The sequence below is a fragment of the Notothenia rossii genome (assembly GCF_949606895.1).
Source record: "Notothenia rossii genome assembly, chromosome: 6".
In the NCBI taxonomy this organism is placed as follows: domain Eukaryota; kingdom Metazoa; phylum Chordata; class Actinopteri; order Perciformes; family Nototheniidae; genus Notothenia; species Notothenia rossii.
In genome coordinates this window covers 752,621-775,307 of record NC_136909.1, presented here as the reverse complement: position 1 = coordinate 775,307, position 22,687 = coordinate 752,621, and the positions used below count along the sequence as shown (strand labels likewise).

General features: G+C 46.0%; 1 protein-coding gene across 1 annotated transcript; it reads right to left on the bottom strand.

The window, feature by feature from the left end:
- Positions 1-8,115: 8,115 nt before the first annotated feature.
- On the bottom strand, positions 8,116-22,166 carry LOC307042323 (uncharacterized protein). Its single transcript, XM_079686148.1, has 3 exons — positions 21,969-22,166; positions 20,306-20,360; positions 8,116-9,594 (listed from the first exon to the last, which is right to left on the bottom strand). The coding sequence occupies exons 1-3, from the start codon at positions 21,969-21,971 to the stop codon at positions 8,366-8,368; spliced, it is 1,287 nt and encodes a 428-aa protein (XP_079542274.1). The 5' UTR covers positions 21,972-22,166; the 3' UTR covers positions 8,116-8,365.
- Between the last annotated feature and the right edge of the window lie 521 nt (positions 22,167-22,687).

Here is a 22,687-nt window from a genome sequence, read left to right as displayed (position 1 = left end):
ATAGCTGACATTTTTTAACAATGACCACAATATCATTATTTTAATAAACCAAATATGAACAATTGAGGAAAATGAGGAAGAACTGATGATTCAAATGTTGTAGTACAAGTAGTAATGTAGTTAGTGCATAAATTACTATTGCAACAAATGTGTTCATTTTATTCATTATTAGTCGATTTCTTTTGGACGAATGCTCCGGGCCATTGGGCCCCCAATGGTGGGGCCGGTGGAATTGTACCCTTAATGTCTACCCCTGCAGTGTCAGTGACAGACGGTGTTAACCAGGTTTCAGAAACTACAACAATATCAGGCTTAGCAACTAAAAACCAGGTCTTGAAAATATCTAGTTTGGGAACTAGGCTCCTACAAGCAGAAAACGGGACGTGGACGAGACCAAGATGGCAGCCTAGCTGGGAAGCTCCCAACAACCACACATCATTGAATACAAAATCCGTCCCTAGGCAAACATTTCAACACAATATCAGCTTTGATATGTCAAACCCTCCTGCGACCAAGGCTTGCGATATTTTTACTCTAGGGCGAAGTCGGTCGATTAAAACAGCCCCGCCAAGTCCACGGAGCGACTCAGAAGATAGCAACATGGCTATCGTAGCTGACGTTTTGAGCGAGTTGAAATCACTACGGGCGGACTTCGGAACAAAGTTGGACAACATCGACACACGTCTGACTGTCGTGGCAACCTCAATGGCTGCATTGGAGAGTAAAGTAACAGAATTAAAACGGGATGTTTCTTCCAATTCAACCCGTATTAACGAGGCCGAAGGCCGCATACACCACGCAGAGAAGACGCTTGAAAAAACGGAGGCCGCACTTGACTCCGTTAACAAACGTATCGCTTACCTTGAGTCAAAGACAGACGACCTGGAGAACAGGGGCAGAAGAAAGACTCGACGGCTGTTTGGTATACGAGAAAGAGCCGAGGGCCAACAAACACTCCTCCACTTCGTTAACGACGTGCTGACAAGATGGCTGAGCTGACACCTGACAGGGCTCTCACTCTGGAGCGGGCTCATCGCACGCTAGCGTCGGGGAAACCCAACCAACACAGAGCGGTCATCGTCCGCTTCTTAGAGTTTGTCTACCGTGAATCGAGATGTCGAGACTTCACACATGACGGGGGCAAGATATCATTCGCGTAGGATTTATCTGCAGAAACGGTCCGGATCCGACGGGGATTTTACACCGTTACAAAGTTGTTTGTAGAAATCAACGCCTTCCGTGGATTCCAAAACAACCCCTGCAAGCTCAGAGTGCAAGATTCATCTCTTCACAACGCCACAAGAAGCCAAACAGTTCTACAAAAGCATCAAACAATAGCCTCTGGCGTGTGTTGTGTGGGAATCACACGGCCACAATGAGCTTGAGATTGCATCGGAAGATATCAGGCATTGTGAGTTGAGTTACAGTTGCAAACATTTACATTGTCTTTATACGCGTGTGTGTATGGAGGTTTCTTTTATTCCTCTTCTCTCCTTCTTTAGAGAAAGATCATTGAAATATGATTCTGTTCCAGAGTAGACCTGTATAATAAGGATGGCATTGTGTTCATATGTCTTTTCTATGTTTCATTCGACCAGCAGATATTGTTTTGATATCTTTAGATGGTATTCTGTTAAGTCCTGAAGGGATATATTAGTTGACAAGGTTAAATGTGTGGTTGTTGGGCGACGATTTTTTGTTTTGTTTTGTGAGCTCGGGTCGAGTTACACTGACTGGTTGCTCCTCGCATATTGTGGATCAACGTCCTTCAATGTTTCTACACAAGGGGTGGGGTATGCACTTCAGTTGGGGGAATGCTAGGGTTGAGGGTGTGCCTGTTCTGGGGTGTGTTTGTGTGTGTGTGTGAGTGTGTGTGTGTGTGTGTGTGTGTGTGTGTGTGTGTGTGTGTGTGTGTGTGTGTGTGTGTGTGTGTGTGTGTGTGTGTGTGTGTGTGTGTGTGTGTGTGTGTGTGTGTGTGTGTGTGTGTTTCGTTTGTGGGGAGGAGGGGGGTCACTTGCATTAGTCCAGTCCTTGGTCCATCATTAATCATTTTGTAAAAATATTTACAGTTTCGTTACTTTATAATGCTGAGATGAATGTCTCTGGAGAGAGCAAGTCAGGGCAGTAGTTTGGATATTAAAGTTACAAGCTGAACGTCCGGGGAATGAGAACATTGGCTAAATTGAAGCAAGTTTTAAACAGGGTAAAATATCTTCACTTTATATTATAGAAGGAGACTTGAATTGCTCTTGATCCACTCCTTGATAGATCTACACAGGTTGATATGACTCATGTGCAAACAAGGAAAACACTGCTTAGATATATGAAGGATATAAGGTTAAGTGAAGTTTGGAAAAGAGGGAATGTTCTTGCTATTCAAGCTCATATAAAACTCATTCATGATTATTTCTTTATTTCTGTGATACTTCTGTCCAAGGTCAAAAGCTGTGGTTACAGTAGAATTGTAATAAGCGACCACGCAGCTGTGTTTATGGAGATCAATTTAGGATTTAGGTTTGAACGTCACGCAAGATGGAGGTTACACGTTGATCTACCTCAAGACCCAGGCCCTTTCTCATTTCATCAAATCCCCCCCCTCGACTCCTCTGTCCTCCGGTAGTGACCCGGAAATGGATTTCAGCGCGCCATGCAAAATGCACTTCGAGGATTGAGGATCGAGGAGGCTCTCTGGAGGAGCTCTAACCGAGGAGAGAGGAGAGAGGAGAGAGGAGAGAGGAGAGAGGAGGCTCTCTGGAGGAGCTCTAACCGAGGAGAGAGGAGAGAGGAGAGAGGAGAGAGGAGAGAGGAGGCTCTCTGGAGGAGCTCTAACTGAGGAGAGAGGAGGCTCTCTGGAGGAGCTCTAACCAAGGAGAGAGGAGAGAGGAGAGAGGAGAGAGGAGAGAGGAGATAGGAGAGAGGAGGCTCTCTGGAGGAGCTCTAACCAAGGAGAGAGGAGAGAGGAGAGAGGAGAGAGGAGATGAGAGAGGAGAGAGGAGGCTCTCTGGAGGAGCTCTAACTGAGGAGAGAGGAGAGAGGAGAGAGGAGAGAGGAGAGAGGAGAGAGGAGAGAGGAGGCTCTCTGGAGGAGCTCTAACCAAGGAGAGAGGAGAGAGGAGAGAGGAGAGAGGAGAGAGGAGGCTCTCTGGAGGAGCTCTAACCAAGGAGAGAGGAGAGAGGAGAGAGGAGAGAGGAGAGAGGAGAGAGGAGAGGAGAGAGGAGAGAGGAGGCTCTCTGGAGGAGCTCTAACTGAGGAGAGAGGAGGCTCTCTGGAGGAGCTCTAACCAAGGAGAGAGGAGAGAGGAGAGAGGAGAGAGGAGATAGGAGAGAGGAGGCTCTCTGGAGGAGCTCTAACCAAGGAGAGAGGAGAGAGGAGAGAGGAGAGAGGAGAGAGGAGATGAGAGAGGAGAGAGGAGGCTCTCTGGAGGAGCTCTAACCAAGGAGAGAGGAGAGAGGAGAGAGGAGAGAGGAGAGAGGAGAGAGGAGATAGGAGAGAGGAGGCTCTCTGGAGGAGCTCTAACCAAGGAGAGAGGAGAGAGGAGAGAGGAGAGAGGAGAGAGGAGGCTCTCTGGAGGAGCTCTAACCAAGGAGAGAGGAGAGAGGAGAGAGGAGAGAGGAGAGAGGAGAGGAGAGAGGAGAGAGGAGGCTCTCTGGAGGAGCTCTAACTGAGGAGAGAGGAGGCTCTCTGGAGGAGCTCTAACCAAGGAGAGAGGAGAGAGGAGAGAGGAGAGAGGAGAGAGGAGATAGGAGAGAGGAGGCTCTCTGGAGGAGCTCTAACCAAGGAGAGAGGAGAGAGGAGAGAGGAGAGAGGAGAGAGGAGAGAGGAGGCTCTCTGGAGGAGCTCTAACCAAGGAGAGAGGAGAGAGGAGAGAGGAGAGAGGAGAGAGGAGATGAGAGAGGAGAGAGGAGGCTCTCTGGAGGAGCTCTAACCAAGGAGAGAGGAGAGAGGAGATAGGAGAGAGGAGGCTCTCTGGAGGAGCTCTAACCAAGGAGAGAGGAGAGAGGAGAGAGGAGAGAGGAGAGAGGAGATAGGAGAGAGGAGAGAGGAGATGAGATAGGAGAGAGGAGGCTCTCTGGAGGAGCTCTAACCAAGGAGAGAGGAGAGAGGAGATAGGAGAGAGGAGGCTCTCTGGAGGAGCTCTAACCAAGGAGAGAGGAGAGAGGAGAGAGGAGAGAGGAGAGAGGAGATAGGAGAGAGGAGGCTCTCTGGAGGAGCTCTAACTGAGGAGAGAGGAGAGAGGAGAGAGGAGAGAGGAGAGAGGAGGCTCTCTGGAGGAGCTCTAACCAAGGAGAGAGGAGAGAGGAGAGAGGAGAGAGGAGAGAGGAGAGGAGAGAGGAGAGAGGAGGCTCTCTGGAGGAGCTCTAACTGAGGAGAGAGGAGGCTCTCTGGAGGAGCTCTAACCAAGGAGAGAGGAGAGAGGAGAGAGGAGAGAGGAGATAGGAGAGAGGAGGCTCTCTGGAGGAGCTCTAACCAAGGAGAGAGGAGAGAGGAGAGAGGAGAGAGGAGAGAGGAGATGAGAGAGGAGAGAGGAGGCTCTCTGGAGGAGCTCTAACTGAGGAGAGAGGAGAGAGGAGAGAGGAGGCTCTCTGGAGGAGCTCTAACCAAGGAGAGAGGAGAGAGGAGAGAGGAGAGAGGAGATAGGAGAGAGGAGGCTCTCTGGAGGAGCTCTAACCAAGGAGAGAGGAGAGAGGAGAGAGGAGAGAGGAGAGAGGAGAGGAGAGAGGAGGCTCTCTGTAGGAGCTCTAACTGAGGAGAGAGGAGAGAGGAGAGAGGAGAGAGGAGAGAGGAGAGGAGAGAGGAGAGAGGAGGCTCTCTGTAGGAGCTCTAACTGAGGAGAGAGGAGAGAGGAGAGAGGAGAGAGGAGAGAGGAGAGGAGAGAGGAGAGAGGAGGCTCTCTGGAGGAGCTCTAACCGAGGAGAGAGGAGAGAGGAGGCTCTCTGGAGGAGCTACTGTATAACCGAGGAGAGAGGAGAGAGGAGAGAGGAGGCTCTCTAGAGGAGCTCTAACAGAGGAGACACTGATGGCTCCTCCACGGTTCCTTCGTGGATGCATTTCCGGGAACAGAGATGTTTCAAAGAGACGTGACGCACGGCCGGACTGATCTCAGCCAATCACAGCTCTGCATGCATCCCCTGGATATTATTTTATTAACTGCTCTCATCACGACGCGATGTTTCCAGAGAGAACAACTGAGAGGTCCGTGCAGAAAGCAGAGCAGTGTGTATAATATATATCACTCAGTGTAACAGACCTACTCTCTGTCTCTGCTTTAGTTTAGTAGATATCTACAAACAAAGAGTCCAGATGATTCTAAAACCATTTAGTGTGTGTGTGTGTGTGTGTGTGTGTGTGTGTGTGTGTGTGTGTGTGTGTGTGTGTGTGTGTGTGTGTGTGTGTGTGTGTAAGTGGTCATGAACACATCTGTCCATCAGACAGAGGGCTGCTGTGCCTCCTGTCATCATTAATGGACGTCTCTTTAAAATGACCGCTCAGAGGAGAGGAGTTCTCATTCCTCTAACCGCCTGCTGCTTCCCCTCCTCTCTCCTCGCTTCCCCTCCTCTCTCCTCGCTTCCCCTCCTCTCTCCTCGGTTCCCCTCCTCTCTCCTCGGCTCCTCCGCTCGCATCTCCTGTGGGCGGGACTAAGTCTCGAGGATAGGAGTCGAGGAGAGGAGTAGAGGAGGGGAGTTAGAGAAATGAGAAAGGGCCCCAGACTTTGTTACATTTGTGGAAAGTTGCAATGAGATTTATTTTGAACTAAATACAGATGAAGCTTCAGCCAGCATTAGATGGGAAGCATGTAAAGCTTATGTAAGAGGAGAAATGATCAGTTTTACACATTCTAAAACTAAGCAGCATAATCAAGAATTACAAACATTAGAAAACAAAATGAAGAAAGCAGAGACTGAAATGTACGGTCACAATGATCCTGAAAGATGACGTGATCTATCCGTCATGAGAGCTACGATAAGTTAACAAGTGACAGAGTGGCTAAAAGCCTGGACTAAACAAACGCACTACGATCAAGAGGAAACCTACTGGCCTGGAGAGTAAAGAAAATGCAAGCAGAAAGAATAATCAATGATATAAAGTCAGTGTCTGGTAACTTAACTGCAGACCCACAAGAGATCAATAATGATTTTAGAGACTTTTAGAAATCACAATACACAGAAAACAGGGAAGCTCAGAGCGATCCCCTTGATAGGCTTCAGTTACTCTGTCAGATGGTGACGAGGCTAAACTCGATAGTCCATTGACAATAGCCGACCTTTGTGAAGCTATAGGGAATATCAGCAGCGCTAAAGCACCCGGAGCAGACGGGTCCCAGAGAGTTTTATAAAACATTTAAAAAACAACTTGTAGCCGCTTCTCGATGTGAAGAACCTTTTGTCAAAGGAGCGCTCCCAGATTCATTGAGATTAGCTTTGATAACTTTAATATTAAAACCAAACACGCCACCAACAGAATGCTCACACAGACCAGTTAGCTTCATGGGCTGTGATACTGAAATACAAAGCTCTTTGTGGACGATTGGATAAATATCAGCCTCAATGAATTGTTGATGATCAACGAGGGGGATTTCACAACATCAGAAGAGTTTTAAATATACTGCATGAGAAACGAAGGACACAGCAAAGCTTCCAGTGGATGCGTGTCAAGCATTTGATAGGATGGAATGGACTTATCTTTTTGAAGCACTTCCCAGATTGGGGTTTGGTGAAACCCTCCTGAAATGGATTCAGCTGCTAAACACAAACCCAACCGTTGAGATCCTAACTAACAACACTATCTCGACCCCTTTAATTTAGAGAGACCTACCCGACAGGGTCTCCACTGTATTTACATTAGCAATCGAACCTTTAGCTATGGCCGTTACTGCGCATGCAGAATGACCAGGCATTACTCTTGGGGGGGTAGAACATCGCGTTTCTTTGTACGCAGATGATATCATATTTTTCTTCACAAATATAAAACATAGTATTCCCAATTTAATGAGCGTAATAAAGGGATTTGGTGAATCTTCTGGATACAACATGAATAACTCTAAATCAGTGTTGGTGTTTCTGAATGACAAAGAGAGACACAGTCCCACAGCAGATACTCCATTCATGACAACAACTGATGGTTTCAGATGTTTGGGTGTTAAGATCTCTCCTGAACTCAGAGACATAGTTCCAGCTGGTTGTGATCCCCTGGTAGACGGAGTGACTGAAAAACTAAAGCCGCTGCTCCAACTTGCCTGTATCTATGATCGGACGAATAACTATCATAAAAATCACCACCTACTTCAATTTTGATATTATTTTCAAACGCTTCCATTGCCACTACCAAATATGTTCTACGAAAAGCTTAACAAATTATTTAGTAAATTCATCTGGAACAGCAGAAAAGCCAGACTCCGTCTTAAACTATTATACCTACCTTATGAGAGGGGGGGTCTTCAATTCCCTAATCTTAAATGGTATTATATGGCTGCCCAACTAAACTCAGCTTCATATTATTTTTGTACAACAACACCCCCGACTTGGGTAAGCATGGAGCAACTCCATATCCAGATCTGACATTGCACATGTATCTTTACTCTTCAGATATCAAGACATTGAAGAAACGTACAAAACACCCTTTTCTTAAGAATACGATCTCAGTTTGGTATGCTGCTAGAGTCCTGCACGCCAGAGGTCGTGACCTTTCCCCACATATATGGGTATAAAGTGTCTGTGGTGTTCTGCCCCTGTGTGGATCATAGAAGCTCTGGCTGAGAGGGAGAAAGCTGCAGAGTGGGGTTTCTCCCTGGTGAGTTCTCTCCAATTGGTTTTACTTGTTGTTTCATCACGGCAGCGTTTAGCTGAGTTTCTGCTTCTCTCTGCAGCATGTGGCTACAAAGGGGGCGTGGCCCTGTAGCCACAGACCCAGAATCAGCTCTTTAGGAGCAGGGCTGAAATAGAGGGGGATGAGGCTAAATGGTGATCTGTATAGATATGGCTCTATCAGTTATTGTTGAAATATAGCACAATAGGTGAGCTTCAACACATTTTTCTAACCATTTAGGAAAAACTATTATTTCCAAAGCACATCTTTATGTTAATTATCATAACATTTAGTAAAAAATAACAGTCGAGAAATTATTCAAATATATATTTATAACAAAATAAAACATAAACACAGAGTAAAAGGACAGTGAGTAAAATAAGAATAATGATGGTTCTTGGTTATGTTCATGTTGTGATGATATTATTGATGGATGTTGAGAGTTGTACTGATGAACTGATCTGACGTTTACGTCTCTTCAGACTTTCTTTCAGGCCGAATATTTTCCACTCAGATTTCTGACTGGTAGCTTGCTAGTCTTATAGCACTGACAGGACCTTTGTTACTCTTTAGAGATTTTAAAACTGACTGGGGAATCTTTCCGATCATCAGTCACTTCGGCCTCATCATGTGTCTCATCAGATGTAGCTTGGTCATCCATCTTCAGTCTGAAACACTGCGGCTGATTGGTTATGTGCGTCCTCATGTGTATCTTTAAACTGTTTCCCTGTGCAAATGATTTATTACAGACTGAGCAGCTGTATGGTTTCTCTCCTGTATGAACGCTCATGTGTCTATTTAAACTATTAGCCTGTGTAAATGATTTCTCACAGACTGAGCAGCCATATGGTTTCTCTCCTGTGTGAACTCTCATATGACTTGTTAAGCCTGACTTTATTGTAAAATATTTCTTACAGACTGAGCAGCCATATGGTTTCTCTCCTGTGTGAACTCTCATGTGAATTGTTAAATTTCCCTTTATTGTAAAATATTTCTTACAGACTGAGCAGCGGTATGGTTTCACTGCAGTGTGCTCTATCATGTGTCTATTTAAACTTCTTTCCTGTTTAAATGATTTCTCACAGACTGAGCAGCTGTATGGTTTCTCTGCAGTATGAACTGCCATGTGGCTCTTTAACTGACCTCTCACTGAAAATGATTTCTTACAGACTGAGCAGCTGAATGGTTTCTCTCCTGTGTGAACTCTCATGTGAACTTTCAGACCTAACTTGCGGACAAATCTTTTCCTGCACTGAGAGCACCTAAAGCGTTTCTCTCCAGAACTCCACCTTGAATCGCTGACAGGGTCTTGTTGATTTTCCTGGGAGTTTGAACCTGACTGAGGTTCTCCGGACTCCCTCCAACTAGCACTGTCTTCAGTGTCTTCAGGAGAGTCTCCAGGGTTGTCTTCAGTGTCTTCAGAAGAGTCTCCAGGGTTGTCCTCAGTCTCTGGTTGTAAACTGCTCTCTGGATCTGAGTTCCTGGCTAGTTCTGGTCCTCCACAGTCATCTCCATCAGCTTCTGTTTCCATGAGTTCAGTTTGTCTTTGATGAAGCTGAGAGGACTGAGGTTTCTCTTCATCATCTTCACTCTTCACAGGGACAGGAGTGAAGATGAATTCAATGATATCAGCCTCCTCCAGCCCTTGAAGCTGCTCTCCCTCCTGACTGATCCAGAGTTCCTCCTGTTCCTCTTTAATGTGTGGGGGGGGCTCTGGGTCCTCCTGGTCCAGACTGGAGCTCAACTCCTGCTGCTCAGGGGGAACCTCTTCTTTAACCACCAGCTGGACGTCTGCAGGAAACAGGAAGCACAGTCAGAAAAACTGTGTTAGAATTTAAAATCTAATCAACTTTACAAGTTGAGTAGTTCTGCAGCCCTAATCAATGTCTTCGTTTATATACTTGCATAAATCTTCCAGTTCAGCCAGATTGTAAACTATAAACTATTTTGGGGACCAATCACAGCTACTCTGCGCCTATAGGATGGAAATGCTCCTCTAGTAGTTAAAGTCCTGTATTCAGACCTTATTTAAATAAAAGTATGCAGAGTTATTACTTATCGGATCTGCACAAACAAGATATCAGATTAAAGCTGAGATTCCACAGATTCTAGAGGTATAAGTATCGTCACTGTGCGATCAAAACTCACCGCAGCGAAAGCAAATCCAGACAATACACAACGTAGCTTTACAGAGCCAAAACGGCAATATGTCTCACCTTTTGCTGTTTCTGATCAAAAGTTGTGTTCAATGGCATTCAAAGGATAAAAACGCTGCTGAAGGTTAATCCAATGTGTCTGAGTCACTTTGAAATGATTTCTGATAATCCATCTTCATATTTATGGCAATAAGTCTAGGTTTCAGTTTTCAGAGGTAACATAGCTTTCGGTTTTGGGCAAGCTGCGTACGCATCAATCTCACTCCTTATTTGTTTATGTGGATTTTAGGAACTCCCCCTCGATTCTATATGTTCTAACGGTTCAAAAGAGGTGTCAATCATCAAAATCAAACGAGGGGGCCAGAGATATGGAAAATCCACCCAAATGACCCCAGGAGTGGGTTTCTTTTCTAAATCTCTCTAAAAATGTCAAAGGTCACTTGTTTTGCATCAATCTTGATACAGGGTACTAATTATTTGGATTCCTAAAGCTTTTAGTCTACCATCCCATCATTCAAGGGTGGTTTTCACTATAAGGACGGACACAATAATTTACATTTTGTTACTATGTTCAATCTGAATTTACTGAGAGAGATAACTACAACTCAGACTGAGAGGCTCTGATAACTACAGCTCAGACTGAGAGAGATAACTACAGCTCAGACTGAGAGACTCTGATAACTACAGCTCAGACTGAGAGAGATAACTACAGCTCAGACTGAGAGACTCTGATAACTACAGCTCAGACTGAGAGACTCTGATAACTACAGCTCAGACTGAGAGGCTCCGATAACTACAGCTCAGACTGAGAGGCTCTGATAACTACAGCTCAGACTGAGAGACTCTGATAACTACAGCTCAGACTGAGAGGCTCTGATAACTACAGCTCAGACTGAGAGGCTCTGATAACTACAGCTCAGACTGAGAGGCTCTGATAACTACAGCTCAGACTGAGAGGCTCTGATAACTACAGCTCAGACTGAGAGGCTCTGATAACTACAGCTCAGACTGAGAGGCTGATAACTACAGCTCAGACTGAGAGACTCTGATAACTACAGCTCAGACTGAGAGACTCTGATAACTACAGCTCAGACTGAGAGACTCTGATAACTACAGCTCAGACTGAGAGAGATAACTACAGCTCAGACTGAGAGAGATAACTACAGCTCAGACTGAGAGGCTCTGATAACTACAGCTCAGACTGAGAGAGATAACTACAGCTCAGACTGAGAGGCTCTGATAACTACAGCTCAGACTGAGAGACTCTGATAACTACAGCTCAGACTGAGAGAGATAACTACAGCTCAGACTGAGAGGCTCTGATAACTACAGCTCAGACTGAGAGAGATAACTACAGCTCAGACTGAGAGACTCTGATAACTACAGCTCAGACTGAGAGACTCTGATAACTACAGCTCAGACTGAGAGAGATAACTACAGCTCAGACTGAGAGGCTCTGATAACTACAGCTCAGACTGAGAGACCCTGATAACTACAGCTCAGACTGAGAGACTCTGATAACTACAGCTCAGACAGAGAGACTCTGATAACTACAGCTCAGACTGAGAGGCTCTGATAACTACAGCTCAGACTGAGAGGCTCTGATAACTACAGCTCAGACTGAGAGAGATAACTACAGCTCAGACTGAGAGGCTCTGATAACTACAGCTCAGACTGAGAGGCTCTGATATCTACAGCTCAGACTGAGAGGCTCTGATAACTACAGCTCAGACTGAGAGACTCTGATAACTACAGCTCAGACTGAGAGACTCTGATAACTACAGCTCAGACTGAGAGACTCTGATAACTACAGCTCAGACTGAGAGACTCTGATAACTACAGCTCAGACTCAGAGACTCTGATAACTACAGCTCAGACTGAGAGGCTCTGATAACTACAGCTCAGACTGAGAGACTCTGATAACTACAGCTCAGACTGAGAGAGATAACTACAGCTCAGACTGAGAGACTCTGATAACTACAGCTCAGACTGAGAGACTCTGATAACTACAGCTCAGACTGAGAGAGATAACTACAGCTCAGACTGAGAGACTCTGATAACTAGAGCTCAGACTGAGAGACTCTGATATCTACAGCTCAGACTGAGAGACTCTGATAACTACAGCTCAGACTGAGAGACTCTGATAACTACAGCTCAGACTGAGAGGCTCTGATAACTACAGCTCAGACTGAGAGGCTCTGATAACTACAGCTCAGACTGAGAGACTCTGATAACTACAGCTCAGACTGATAGGCTCTGATAACTACAGCTCAGACTGAGAGGCTCTGATAACTACAGCTCAGACAGAGAGGCTCTGATAACTACAGCTCAGACTGAGAGGCTCTGATAACTACAGCTCAGACTGAGAGACTCTGATAACTACAGCTCAGACTGAGAGACTCTGATAACTACAGCTCAGACTGAGAGGCTCTGATAACTACAGCTCAGACTGAGAGGCTCTGATAACTACAGCTCAGACTGAGAGGCTCTGATAACTACAGCTCAGACTGAGAGACTCTGATAACTACAGCTCAGACTGAGAGGCTCTGATAACTACAGCTCAGACTGAGAGGCTCTGATAACTACAGCTCAGACTGAGAGGCTCTGATAACTACAGCTCAGACTGAGAGGCTGATAACTACAGCTCAGACTGAGAGACTCTGATAACTACAGCTCAGACTGAGAGACTCTGATAACTACAGCTCAGACTGAGAGACTCTGATAACTACAGCTCAGACTGAGAGACTCTGATATCTACAGCTCAGACTGAGAGACTCTGATATCTACAGCTCAGACTGAGAGACTCTGATAACTACAGCTCAGACTGAGAGACTCTGATAACTACAGCTCAGACTGAGAGACTCTGATAACTACAGCTCAGACTGAGAGACTCTGATAACTACAGCTCAGACTGAGAGACTCTGATAACTACAGCTCAGACTGAGAGACTCTGATAACTACAGCTCAGACTGAAAGACTCTGATAACTACAGCTCAGACTGAGAGACTCTGATAACTACAGCTCAGACTGAGAGGCTCTGATAACTACAGCTCAGACTGAGAGACTCTGATAACTACAGCTCAGTGAGGTAAAGTACTCTCTGAGTGTTTAGATAATTCACTTTAGTCTAAATTAGCTCAGTGGGTCTCAAACGATTTGGTCAACATTAAAGCAAACAAATATTTCCAAGGCACACCTTGTTAATGTTATTATAGTAATAAAAAAAAAACAATATAAATAATAACAGGTGGTGAATGATTCCAGTGTAGGACAGTAAAACTAAAATATAGTTTAAAAGGTGAGTGATGAGTAAAAGACGGAAAAAGGAAGAATGCTGAATATGTGAAATCAGAATACCTTTATTAGTCCCCATGGGGACATGTGCGTTGTTTCAGAGCCACAGACAGCTTAATGTTACATATGAAGGGTTTGGTTCCAAAACGCGATAAATGCCACTTTTGAAAAAATGAGTTCCCGCCAAAATCAGGATTGTATTTCGTCGGTATTGAAAAGTCAATATTCAATTTGATGCAAAACGCGATATCTGCCGTGTTATTCTGTCCTGTTTTCTCCCTTTCTTTCCAGACCCTGACAAACGCCAGTCTCCCTTCTCTACAGAATGCGATACATCCGCTCAACCAATCACAGCGCACCATTCCACGCTGTATAAACAGTAATGGCGGCGCCCTGAATGCACCCGGCATCCTACCACTCGCCATCTACTTTGAGACCAACAAACAATGAAACATGAATCATTTTGACGACATTAATGAACCTGTGGTGGTTTCTGCGCTGGGGAAGAAACGCAAGCCATCGAAAAGTAATCATATACGTGAGGAGATTAAGAAAATGAGGCTGTTGCTTGTTCTCATATGAAAGCAAACTTCTGTCACGCAGACACATTGACCCCAGGGGATCTATTAAAAAACGTTCAGTGTTTATATATATATATACAGTGGGGCATAAAAGCATTTAGTCAGCCACCAATTGTCCAAGTTCTCCCACTTAAAAAGATGAGAGGTCTGTAGTGTTCATCCTAGGTATACCTCAACTATGAGAGACAGAATGAGAAGAAAAAAAATCCGGAAAATCACATTGTCTGATTTTTAAAGAATTTATTTGAAATTATGGTGTAAAATAAGTATTTGGTCAATAACAAAAGTTCATCTCAATACTTTGTTATACCCTTTGTTGGCAATGACAGAGGTCAAACGCTTTCTGTAAGTCTTCACAAGGTGTTCACACTGTTGCTGGTATTTAGGCCCATTCCTCCATGCAGACCTCTAGAGCAGTGATGCTTTGGGGCTGTTGCTAGGCAACACGGACTTTCAACTCCCTCCAAAGATTTTCTATGGGGTTGAGATCTGGAGACTGGCTAGGTCACTCCAGGACCTTGAGATGCTTCTTACGAAGCCACTCCTTCGTTGCCCGGGCGGTGTGTTTGGGATCATTGTCATGCTGAAAGACCCAGCCACGTTTCAACTTCAATGCCCTTGCTGATGGAAGGAGGTTGTCACTCAGAATCTCACGATACATGGCCCCATTCATTCTTTCCTTTACACGGATCAGTCGTCCTGGTCCCTTTGCAGAAACACAGCCCCAAAGCATGATGTCCCCCCCCCCCCATGTTTCACAGTAGGTGTTCTTTGGATGCAACTCAGCATTCTTTCTCCTCCAAACACGTCTTGTTGAGTTTTGACCAAAAAGCTCTATTTTGGTTTCATCTGACCATATGACATTCTCCCAATCCTCTTCTGGATCATCTAAATGCTCTGTAGCAAACTTCAGACGGGCCTGGACATGTACTGGCTTAAGCAGGGGGACACGTCTGGCTCTGCAGGATTTGAGTCCCTGGCGCATAGGTGCATTTGTTGTTCAACAACAACAAATGCACCTATAAGTTTGGTAACCTAACGTGTTGTTGTGATGACGTAATCAAAACGCGGCGACAAGCACGGCGCGCGGCTGGCTCACAGCCAACATGTCTGCGGCTTGGAGATATTTCAGAATATCAGAGAAAGAGGCGCGGATTGCGATTTGTAAAACGTGTTCAGCTGACATTTCTCGAGGGGGTGTAACTGCAAAGACTTTCACCACTTCGGGATTACTCCACCACTTGAAATCAAAACACCCGGACAAATATGCGGAGTAAGATCAACGTAACCCTGTTCTCTGACATTCGCTGATATTTTTCTGCCGAAAGCCGAAAGGGCCTTTTTAACCATTTTCAGCCGATAATTTTCGGTGGCCGAATATTCGGTGCATCTCTAGTCTGTACACATCGATGGAGCATGGAAATAGAAAAGGTAGCAATGTGACTGCTTCAGCTCTGGACCACTGTTTTCCTCAACAGCTGAGTGGTGCTCTTCGCCGCGCTCAGAGGCTGCGATTGTTCAGCGATTCTTGTTTTGGTCAGAACAAAAATATGAACCTGTTGTCGAAGCTGTTTTCCTTTATGAAGGAGGCCTTTCCAAGAGTCAGTGCTGAGCATGTGTTTCCTATAAGGGGGCACCGCTTTCTGCCCGTGGATCGTGTGTTTGGGAGGATTGAGCAACAGGTTCCGAAGAAGGACACCATTCTTATGCCAGAGGAATACTATAAGATTTTGAGCAGTCATGGAAATGTACACGTCTATGGGCAAGACTGGGAGGCAAGACAGAAACACAGGCTTTTGTAAAGTCACAGGAGTCATTTAAGCTAAGTGAAGCAAGAATGCTGGAATTCAGGAAGGAGAAACTGGGATTCAAGGCTGTGTATAGCGGCGAATGCGGCTACCACTCAGTGCTGAAGAGAGGAAAGACGTGGGCAAACTTCAAGTCTGCTTCCCAGAGGAAGCACAGGGAAAGAAGCCAAAAGGAAGGATGTCCTGAACGCGCTCTGTGACAATGTGCATGCCTTCTATGATGATGCACTCTCTGTCACAGAGTAATGAGGTTGACTGTGACAGTCATGAAGAGTAGCTGCCTTTGTGCCAGCCTTTTGAGAGTGACCATTCCACTCTTAATGAACGATAAGTTGTTGAACGTTTTTACACAGAAATATAGTTATATCAATGCAATGGATTTATAGAATGCACAAGACAATCGTACAGCACTAGTCAACTTTATGAATGTAACATGGCAAAGATGAGGAATGTGATTTAGGAATGTGGTCTAATGTGATTTGTTGTTCTTGTTCTTGATGACATTTTGCTCCCATGTAATGTTTAATTGCTGTGATGAATGTATAGCATTAACAAGGGGACCCGGTAGATACATGTTGGGAGCGATGACTGATGTATTCTTGGCCCAGGGCCCATATATAAGATTAGTATTGACCAAGTTCAGAGGTTTTCATACGTAGATCAACTTACTTACTGTCATGTGTTTTTGCACAGTTTCAATATGAAAAACAACTTTGATATTGATGCAATGCGTTTTTTGCATTTTGGGGAAAATATAATCAGTTTTTAAAATAAATCTTTGAAAATCAAAATCTGGATTTTGAATGTTTAATGTTTTTATAACCTCAAGATGCTACGTGAACGTTTGAAACAAAGTACTGGTTTTCACTTCCCACTGCTAGGGGCTGTGCTGGTTGTATAGTCTGTGTTGTGTGTGGGGGGGTCTACTGGGGACTGTGCTGGTTGTATAGTCTGTGTTGTGTGTGGGGGGGTCTACTGGGAGCTGTGCTGGTTGTATAGTCTGTGTTGTGTGTGGGGGGGTCTACTGGGGGCTGTGCTGGTTGTATAGTCTGTGTTGTGTGTGGGGGGGGTCTACTGGGGGCTGTGCTGGTTGTATAGTCTGTGTTGTGTGTGGGGGGGGTCTACTGGGGGCTGTGCTGGTTGTATAGTCTGTGTTGTTGTGTGTATGTGTGTGGGGTAGGGGTGTTGAAAATAATCGTTTCTACGATGCATTGCGATGCGGACGTGGACGATTCGGTATCGATGCAGTGACGGAAGATAACCGATTAATCACGTGGTAGATTTTCCGGCAGCAGCTGGACAATAAAGTATTTTTTTTAAACGTCACGGTAGCAACGTAGCATTGCATTGTGGGTTACCGAGATAGTGCAATAATGGAGGGAGGCGAAAGCAGTGCGCAAATAATAAAAAACGCTCCTAGTGTTCTGAAAGCAGACATCTGGACCCGTTATGGGTTTTATGAACTAAAAGGGAAAAATGAACTGGACAAGTCGCACACTGTGTGGAAAGTGTGTCACACAAAAATAAAATACCTCGGTGGAAATACCACTAACTTGAGGAACCACCTAGACCCTCCAGAAAAACGCGGGCTAAAATCCATGATTGTGCGATTAAACATGCGGGGGTTTTATGTGATTTTATACGGTGAAATTGCGGGAAGTTGCGAAATATGCGGGAAGTTGCTAAATATGCGGGGAAAAAAATGTTTTTTAAATATTGGGCTGTCGTATTTATTCTCTCTCACACACAACCTGCCACTAACGTTAAACCCCTTTACTATTCAATTAAACACATTCAATGTTTATTTATTGTAAAAGCAATTGGGCTATTTTAATCTCACACCCCCCCCCCCTCCCCCCCACACACACACACACACCCCCACACACACACACACACTTCTCCGCCTCATTCTGTTTTCATTTACTCGTACGTCATCTGACCAGCTTCAATCTTGTAGGCTACTCACTTCGTTTCTTGTAGCCCTCTAAAGGGTTTTGGGGGTTGATGCTCACCGTCGATTTTCTCTTATGCTCCAACCAATATACAGTCTATGGCTCCAACACACAGTTGCACGGGGTGCAGAATAGTTTCCCCCCACTTTTTGCCCGGTCTTTAGTAGAAATGTTCGTTGGTAAATGAGCTCTATACAGTGTTGTTTACATTCTGTGATGCGCGAGCTGATGACGTCACGTCAAGACGAGTTAACTTTTTTTTCTTCTCAACTTTGTGTGGAAAAATGCAGGGATTATGCGGCCTTTTGATAAATATGCGGCATTTTAAAAATCTGCGCCATTTTGCTGATTATGCGGTAAATTCTGCGATCGCAGAATCGCGTTTTTCTGGAGGGTCTAACCACCTTAGCCGTTTTCACTGTGAGAAGCTAACGTCAAGAAAACAGCGGACCCAGCCCAGCGAAGAATTTATGAGGTGCTGTCAACTTTTCCGCCCAACTCTGAGAAAGCAAAGAAATTCACCCAGTCGGTGGCAGCTTTCATAGCGAAGGACCTACGTCCTTATTCGGTCATGGAAAACGCCGGTTTTCGCCACCTGTTAAAGACGCTGGAGCCGCGGTATAAGCTCCATCACACGGAACCAAAGCCCGGGTAATGGCGTCAATGATCCGAGCTAAAAGAGTTGCCATAACATGTGATGCCTGGACTTCTGTCGCAACGAGTCTTATTTAACACTAACGGCACGTCTACTAGGGGCTGTGCTGGTGTGTGTGGGGGGGGGGGGGGGGTCTACTAGGGGCTGTGCTGGTGTGTGTGGGGGGGGGGGGGGGGTCTACTAGGGGCTGTGCTGGTTGTATAGTCGTGTTGTTGTGTGGGGGTGGTCTACTAGGGGCTGTGCTGGTTGTATAGTCGTGTTGTTGTGTGGGGGTGGTCTACTAGGGGCTGTGCTGGTTGTATAGTCGTGTTGTTGTGTGAGGGGGGTCTACTAGGGGCTGTGCTGGTTGTGTAGTCGTGTTGTTGTGTGAGGGGGGTCTACTAGGGGCTGTGCTGGTTGTATAGTCGTGTTGTTGTGTGAGGGGGGTCTACTAGGGGCTGTGCTGGTTGTATAGTCGTGTTGTTGTGTGGGGGTGGTCTACTAGGGGCTGTGCTGGTTGTATAGTCGTGTTGTTGTGTGGGGGGGGTCTACTAGGGGCTGTGCTGGTTGTATAGTCGTGTTGTTGTGTGGGGGGGGGGTCTACTGGGGGCTGTGCTGGTTGTATAGTCGTGTTGTTGTGTGAGGGGGGTCTACTAGGGGCTGTGCTGGTTGTGTAGTCGTGTTGTTGTGTGAGGGGGGTCTACTAGGGGCTGTGCTGGTTGTGTAGTCGTGTTGTTGTGTGGGGGGGGTCTACTAGGGGCTGTGCTGGTTGTGTAGTCGTGTTGTTGTGTGTGTGTGGGGGGGGGTCTACTAGGGGCTGTGCTGGTTGCATAGTCGTGTTGTTGTGTGGGGGTGGTCTACTAGGGGCTGTGCTGGTTGTGTAGTCGTGTTGTTGTGAGGGGGTGGTCTACTAGGGGCTGTGCTGGTTGTATAGTCGTGTTGTTGTGTGGGGGGGGGTCTACTAGGGGCTGTGCTGGTTGTATAGTCGTGTTGTTGTGTGTGTGTGGGGGGGGGTCTACTAGGGGCTGTGCTGGTTGTATAGTCGTGTTGTTGTGTGTGTGGGGGGGGGTCTACTAGGGGCTGTGCTGGTTGTATAGTCGTGTTGTTGTGTGTGTGTGGGGGTGGTCTACTAGGGGCTGTGCTGGTTGTATAGTCGTGTTGTTGTGTGGGGGGGGGGTCTACTAGGGGCTGTGCTGGTTGTGTAGTCGTGTTGTTGTGTGGGGGTGGTCTACTAGGGGCTGTGCTGGTTGTATAGTCGTGTTGTTGTGTGGGGGGGGTCTACTAGGGGCTGTGCTGGTTGTATAGTCGTGTTGTTGTGTGAGGGGGGTCTACTAGGGGCTGTGCTGGTTGTATAGTCGTGTTGTTGTGTGAGGGGGGTCTACTAGGGGCTGTGCTGGTTGTATAGTCGTGTTGTTGTGTGGGGGGGGTCTACTAGGGGCTGTGCTGGTTGTATAGTCGTGTTGTTGTGTGGGGGTGGTCTACTAGGGGCTGTGCTGGTTGTATAGTCGTGTTGTTGTGTGTGGGTGGTCTACTAGGGGCTGTGCTGGTTGTGTAGTCGTGTTGTTGTGTGTGGGTGGTCTACTAGGGGCTGTGCTGGTTGTATAGTCGTGTTGTTGTGTGGGGGTGGTCTACTAGGGGCTGTGCTGGTTGTATAGTCGTGTTGTTGTGTGTGGGGGGGGGGGTCTACTAGGGGCTGTGCTGGTTGTGTAGTCGTGTTGTTGTGTGTGTGGGGGGGGTCTACTAGGGGCTGTGCTGGTTGTATAGTCTGTGTTGTTGCGTGTGTGTGGGGGGGGTCTACTAGGGGCTGTGCTGGTTGTATAGTCTGTGTTGTTGCGTGTGTGTGTGTGGGGGGGGGGGGTCTCCTGCTGGCTGTGCAGTCTGACCGCTGCAGGAAGGAAGGACCTGCGGAACCTCTCCGTGAGACAGAAATCAAATAGACTTTAAAAGGCGTTTACTAGCGAGGAAATGGGGCTGGGGGTTTCTGTATCACAGAGACCTATAAGAAGAATGTGATGAATCCAAAGTGTAGGAAGTGAACAGCAGCAGCAGAGGGCAGAGAGAGAGAGAGGGGACAGACCTGCTCTGTGGACCTGGAGCTGAGGCTGGAGCCCCGCGGACAGCAGGGGGCGCTCCTGTGACACACAGAGAGAGAGAGAGGTCTTTGAATATAGGCTTATACTAAGCTGTATATACAGGGGTGCACATAACTGGTACGCAGGTACGCAGGTGCGCGGCAATAATCTGAATTGCGTAACGTCACTTGTGTAACTACGCGCCTTTGCGTAGCCTACCTCAAAATATCAAAACAAAAGACATATTTCGTCTACACGTGTTTCTTGTCAACACTCAATGGAGTAAACTACTATACAAAAAACCCAAAGACATTAAGCAGCTACGTTGTTGTTTCTTCTGACTTTCTGTGACTGACTGAACTGGGTGCTGGGCGAGCCGCACAGGACACAACCGACGGACCTGTGAAGCTTACATGAGGCAGAGGCTCCGGACAACAGAGTTGGTCGCCGTGTGCACAGACAGGGTTAACGTCGGTATGAACAACAGAACCGCCAGCTGGCTGCAGAGGGAGACTCCCCTGTGCACATGCTGTGCCCCGCGCACACACTGGAGAACTGCGCAAAATCAGCTGATCACAACGTTCACGCTCTGTGGTCAAGCTGCTGCAGTTTGATTTACACCAGGTGGAGCAAAACACACAGTTGCAAACTTCCTCAGGGTGTTATGGAAGAGTTTGAAATCAGACAGAGGTGGAAGAAGTACTCAGGTCTTGTACTTGAGTAAAAGTAGAAGTACTCAGATCTTGTACTTGAGTAAAAGTAGAAGTACCAGAGTGTAGGAATACTCTGTTACAGTAAAAGTCCTGCATTCAAAATGTTCCTCAAGTAAAAGTAGAAAAGTATTATCATCAAAATCTAGTAAAAGTAGCGACAGTAAAAGTAGTCATTGTGCAGATTGATCCATTTCAGAATAATAGATATGATATTTTTATAATGATTGATCTTGAAAGTGTTCTCAAAGCTGGTAAAGGTGCAGCTAATTTTACAAATTAGATCAAAGTCAAGTAAAGTACAAATATCATATAGCCTAAGTAGAGTACTTGAAGAAGTGTAATTAGTAACTTCCCACATCTGAAATCAGATATGACTTCAAGTCATGTGATCATTCCTTAGTATTTGATCCTTCAACTTGGCCTCAGGAAATGCAAGGACTTCACAGTTTTGACAACAAGTTTTGGAGAAAGCAAATCGGAGGCTTAAAAAGAGACAGGGAGGTGCATCTTTATATTTATCATAGCATGCAAGAAGTGTAAATAGAGGACAGTGAAGGAGACACTGAGGAGGACCACGCTTCGTGTGGGGTGAGTACCACTCATCTGAGTAACTCACTCAAAAAGTTATGTGCACCCCTGTGTATATACATAGGAGAGTAAACTAAGAACGAGACAGCTCACTCTTGTTTACTAAATCACCACTTCCGGTGTCTCTCACTCTAACGTGTTACCAGCAAGCATGCTAAGCTAGCTTCTACAGACCGAGGTAAACAGAAGAAAGACACACACACACACACACACACACACACACACACACACACACACACACACACACACACACACACACACACACACACACACACACACACACACACACACACACACACACACACACACACACACACACACACACACACACACACACACACACAGAGCGATCAGAGCTCACACACACCATGGATCAGCTGGAGCTCACACGCTTTCCCAGGAACACAAAGCGACGACGAGACGCAAAATGGTTCCGAGAGTGGACCACTTCCGGTTTTAGGACTTCAAAACAAAAGCACGAAGCATTTCCCAAGGCATGCCTTTGCCCGGCCCGCCGTCAGATGTGATACGGCCCGCAGCTTCGTTCTTATAATGTGTTATTGATGGCCCTGTAGCACTGTCGAAGAGAAAGAATATTTAACATGTCTTGGTGGCAGCTCTCGATCGTTCTGCCGCAGTTTGCCTTTTCTGTGAAAGAGCTGTATTTTGGGTTCGGGAGGATCCGTAGGAAAACCCGGAGCGGACTCTTTGTTCGTGGGCCTGTGAACTGGACTGAACTCATGTTGGGGTTGTTACCAGCTGGACTCTTTGCTAAAGCGGATTGAACTGTATATGTTGACTGTTTTCACCACACACTGCACACACACTGATCTTATATGCCTTTTTTTCAGCATTAAATATGTATCACACGAAAAAGGAAATGTATGAGTGATTTAATTTGCATTGCAATTCGGTGATGGGGAGATATTTCCCACGTTATGTAATGTGTTTGGTTCGACTGAACAATTTCTGTTGAATATTTCAGATTAGTATTTGTCCTGATTCAGACTAGCACCCCCTTTATTTAAAATAGCTGCATCAATGCTTTTGGGTCCACACTTTGTACGTCCGGGACTACTTATACCC

What these genes read in the sequence shown, in the direction of transcription:
- LOC307042323 (XM_079686148.1), bottom strand. An exon ending in GCTCCAGGTCCACAGAGCAG is followed by an intron (nt 9,595 to 20,305) that starts GTCTGTCCCCTC and finishes TGTTTCCTGCAG; the next exon opens with ACGTCCAGCTGGTGGTTAAA.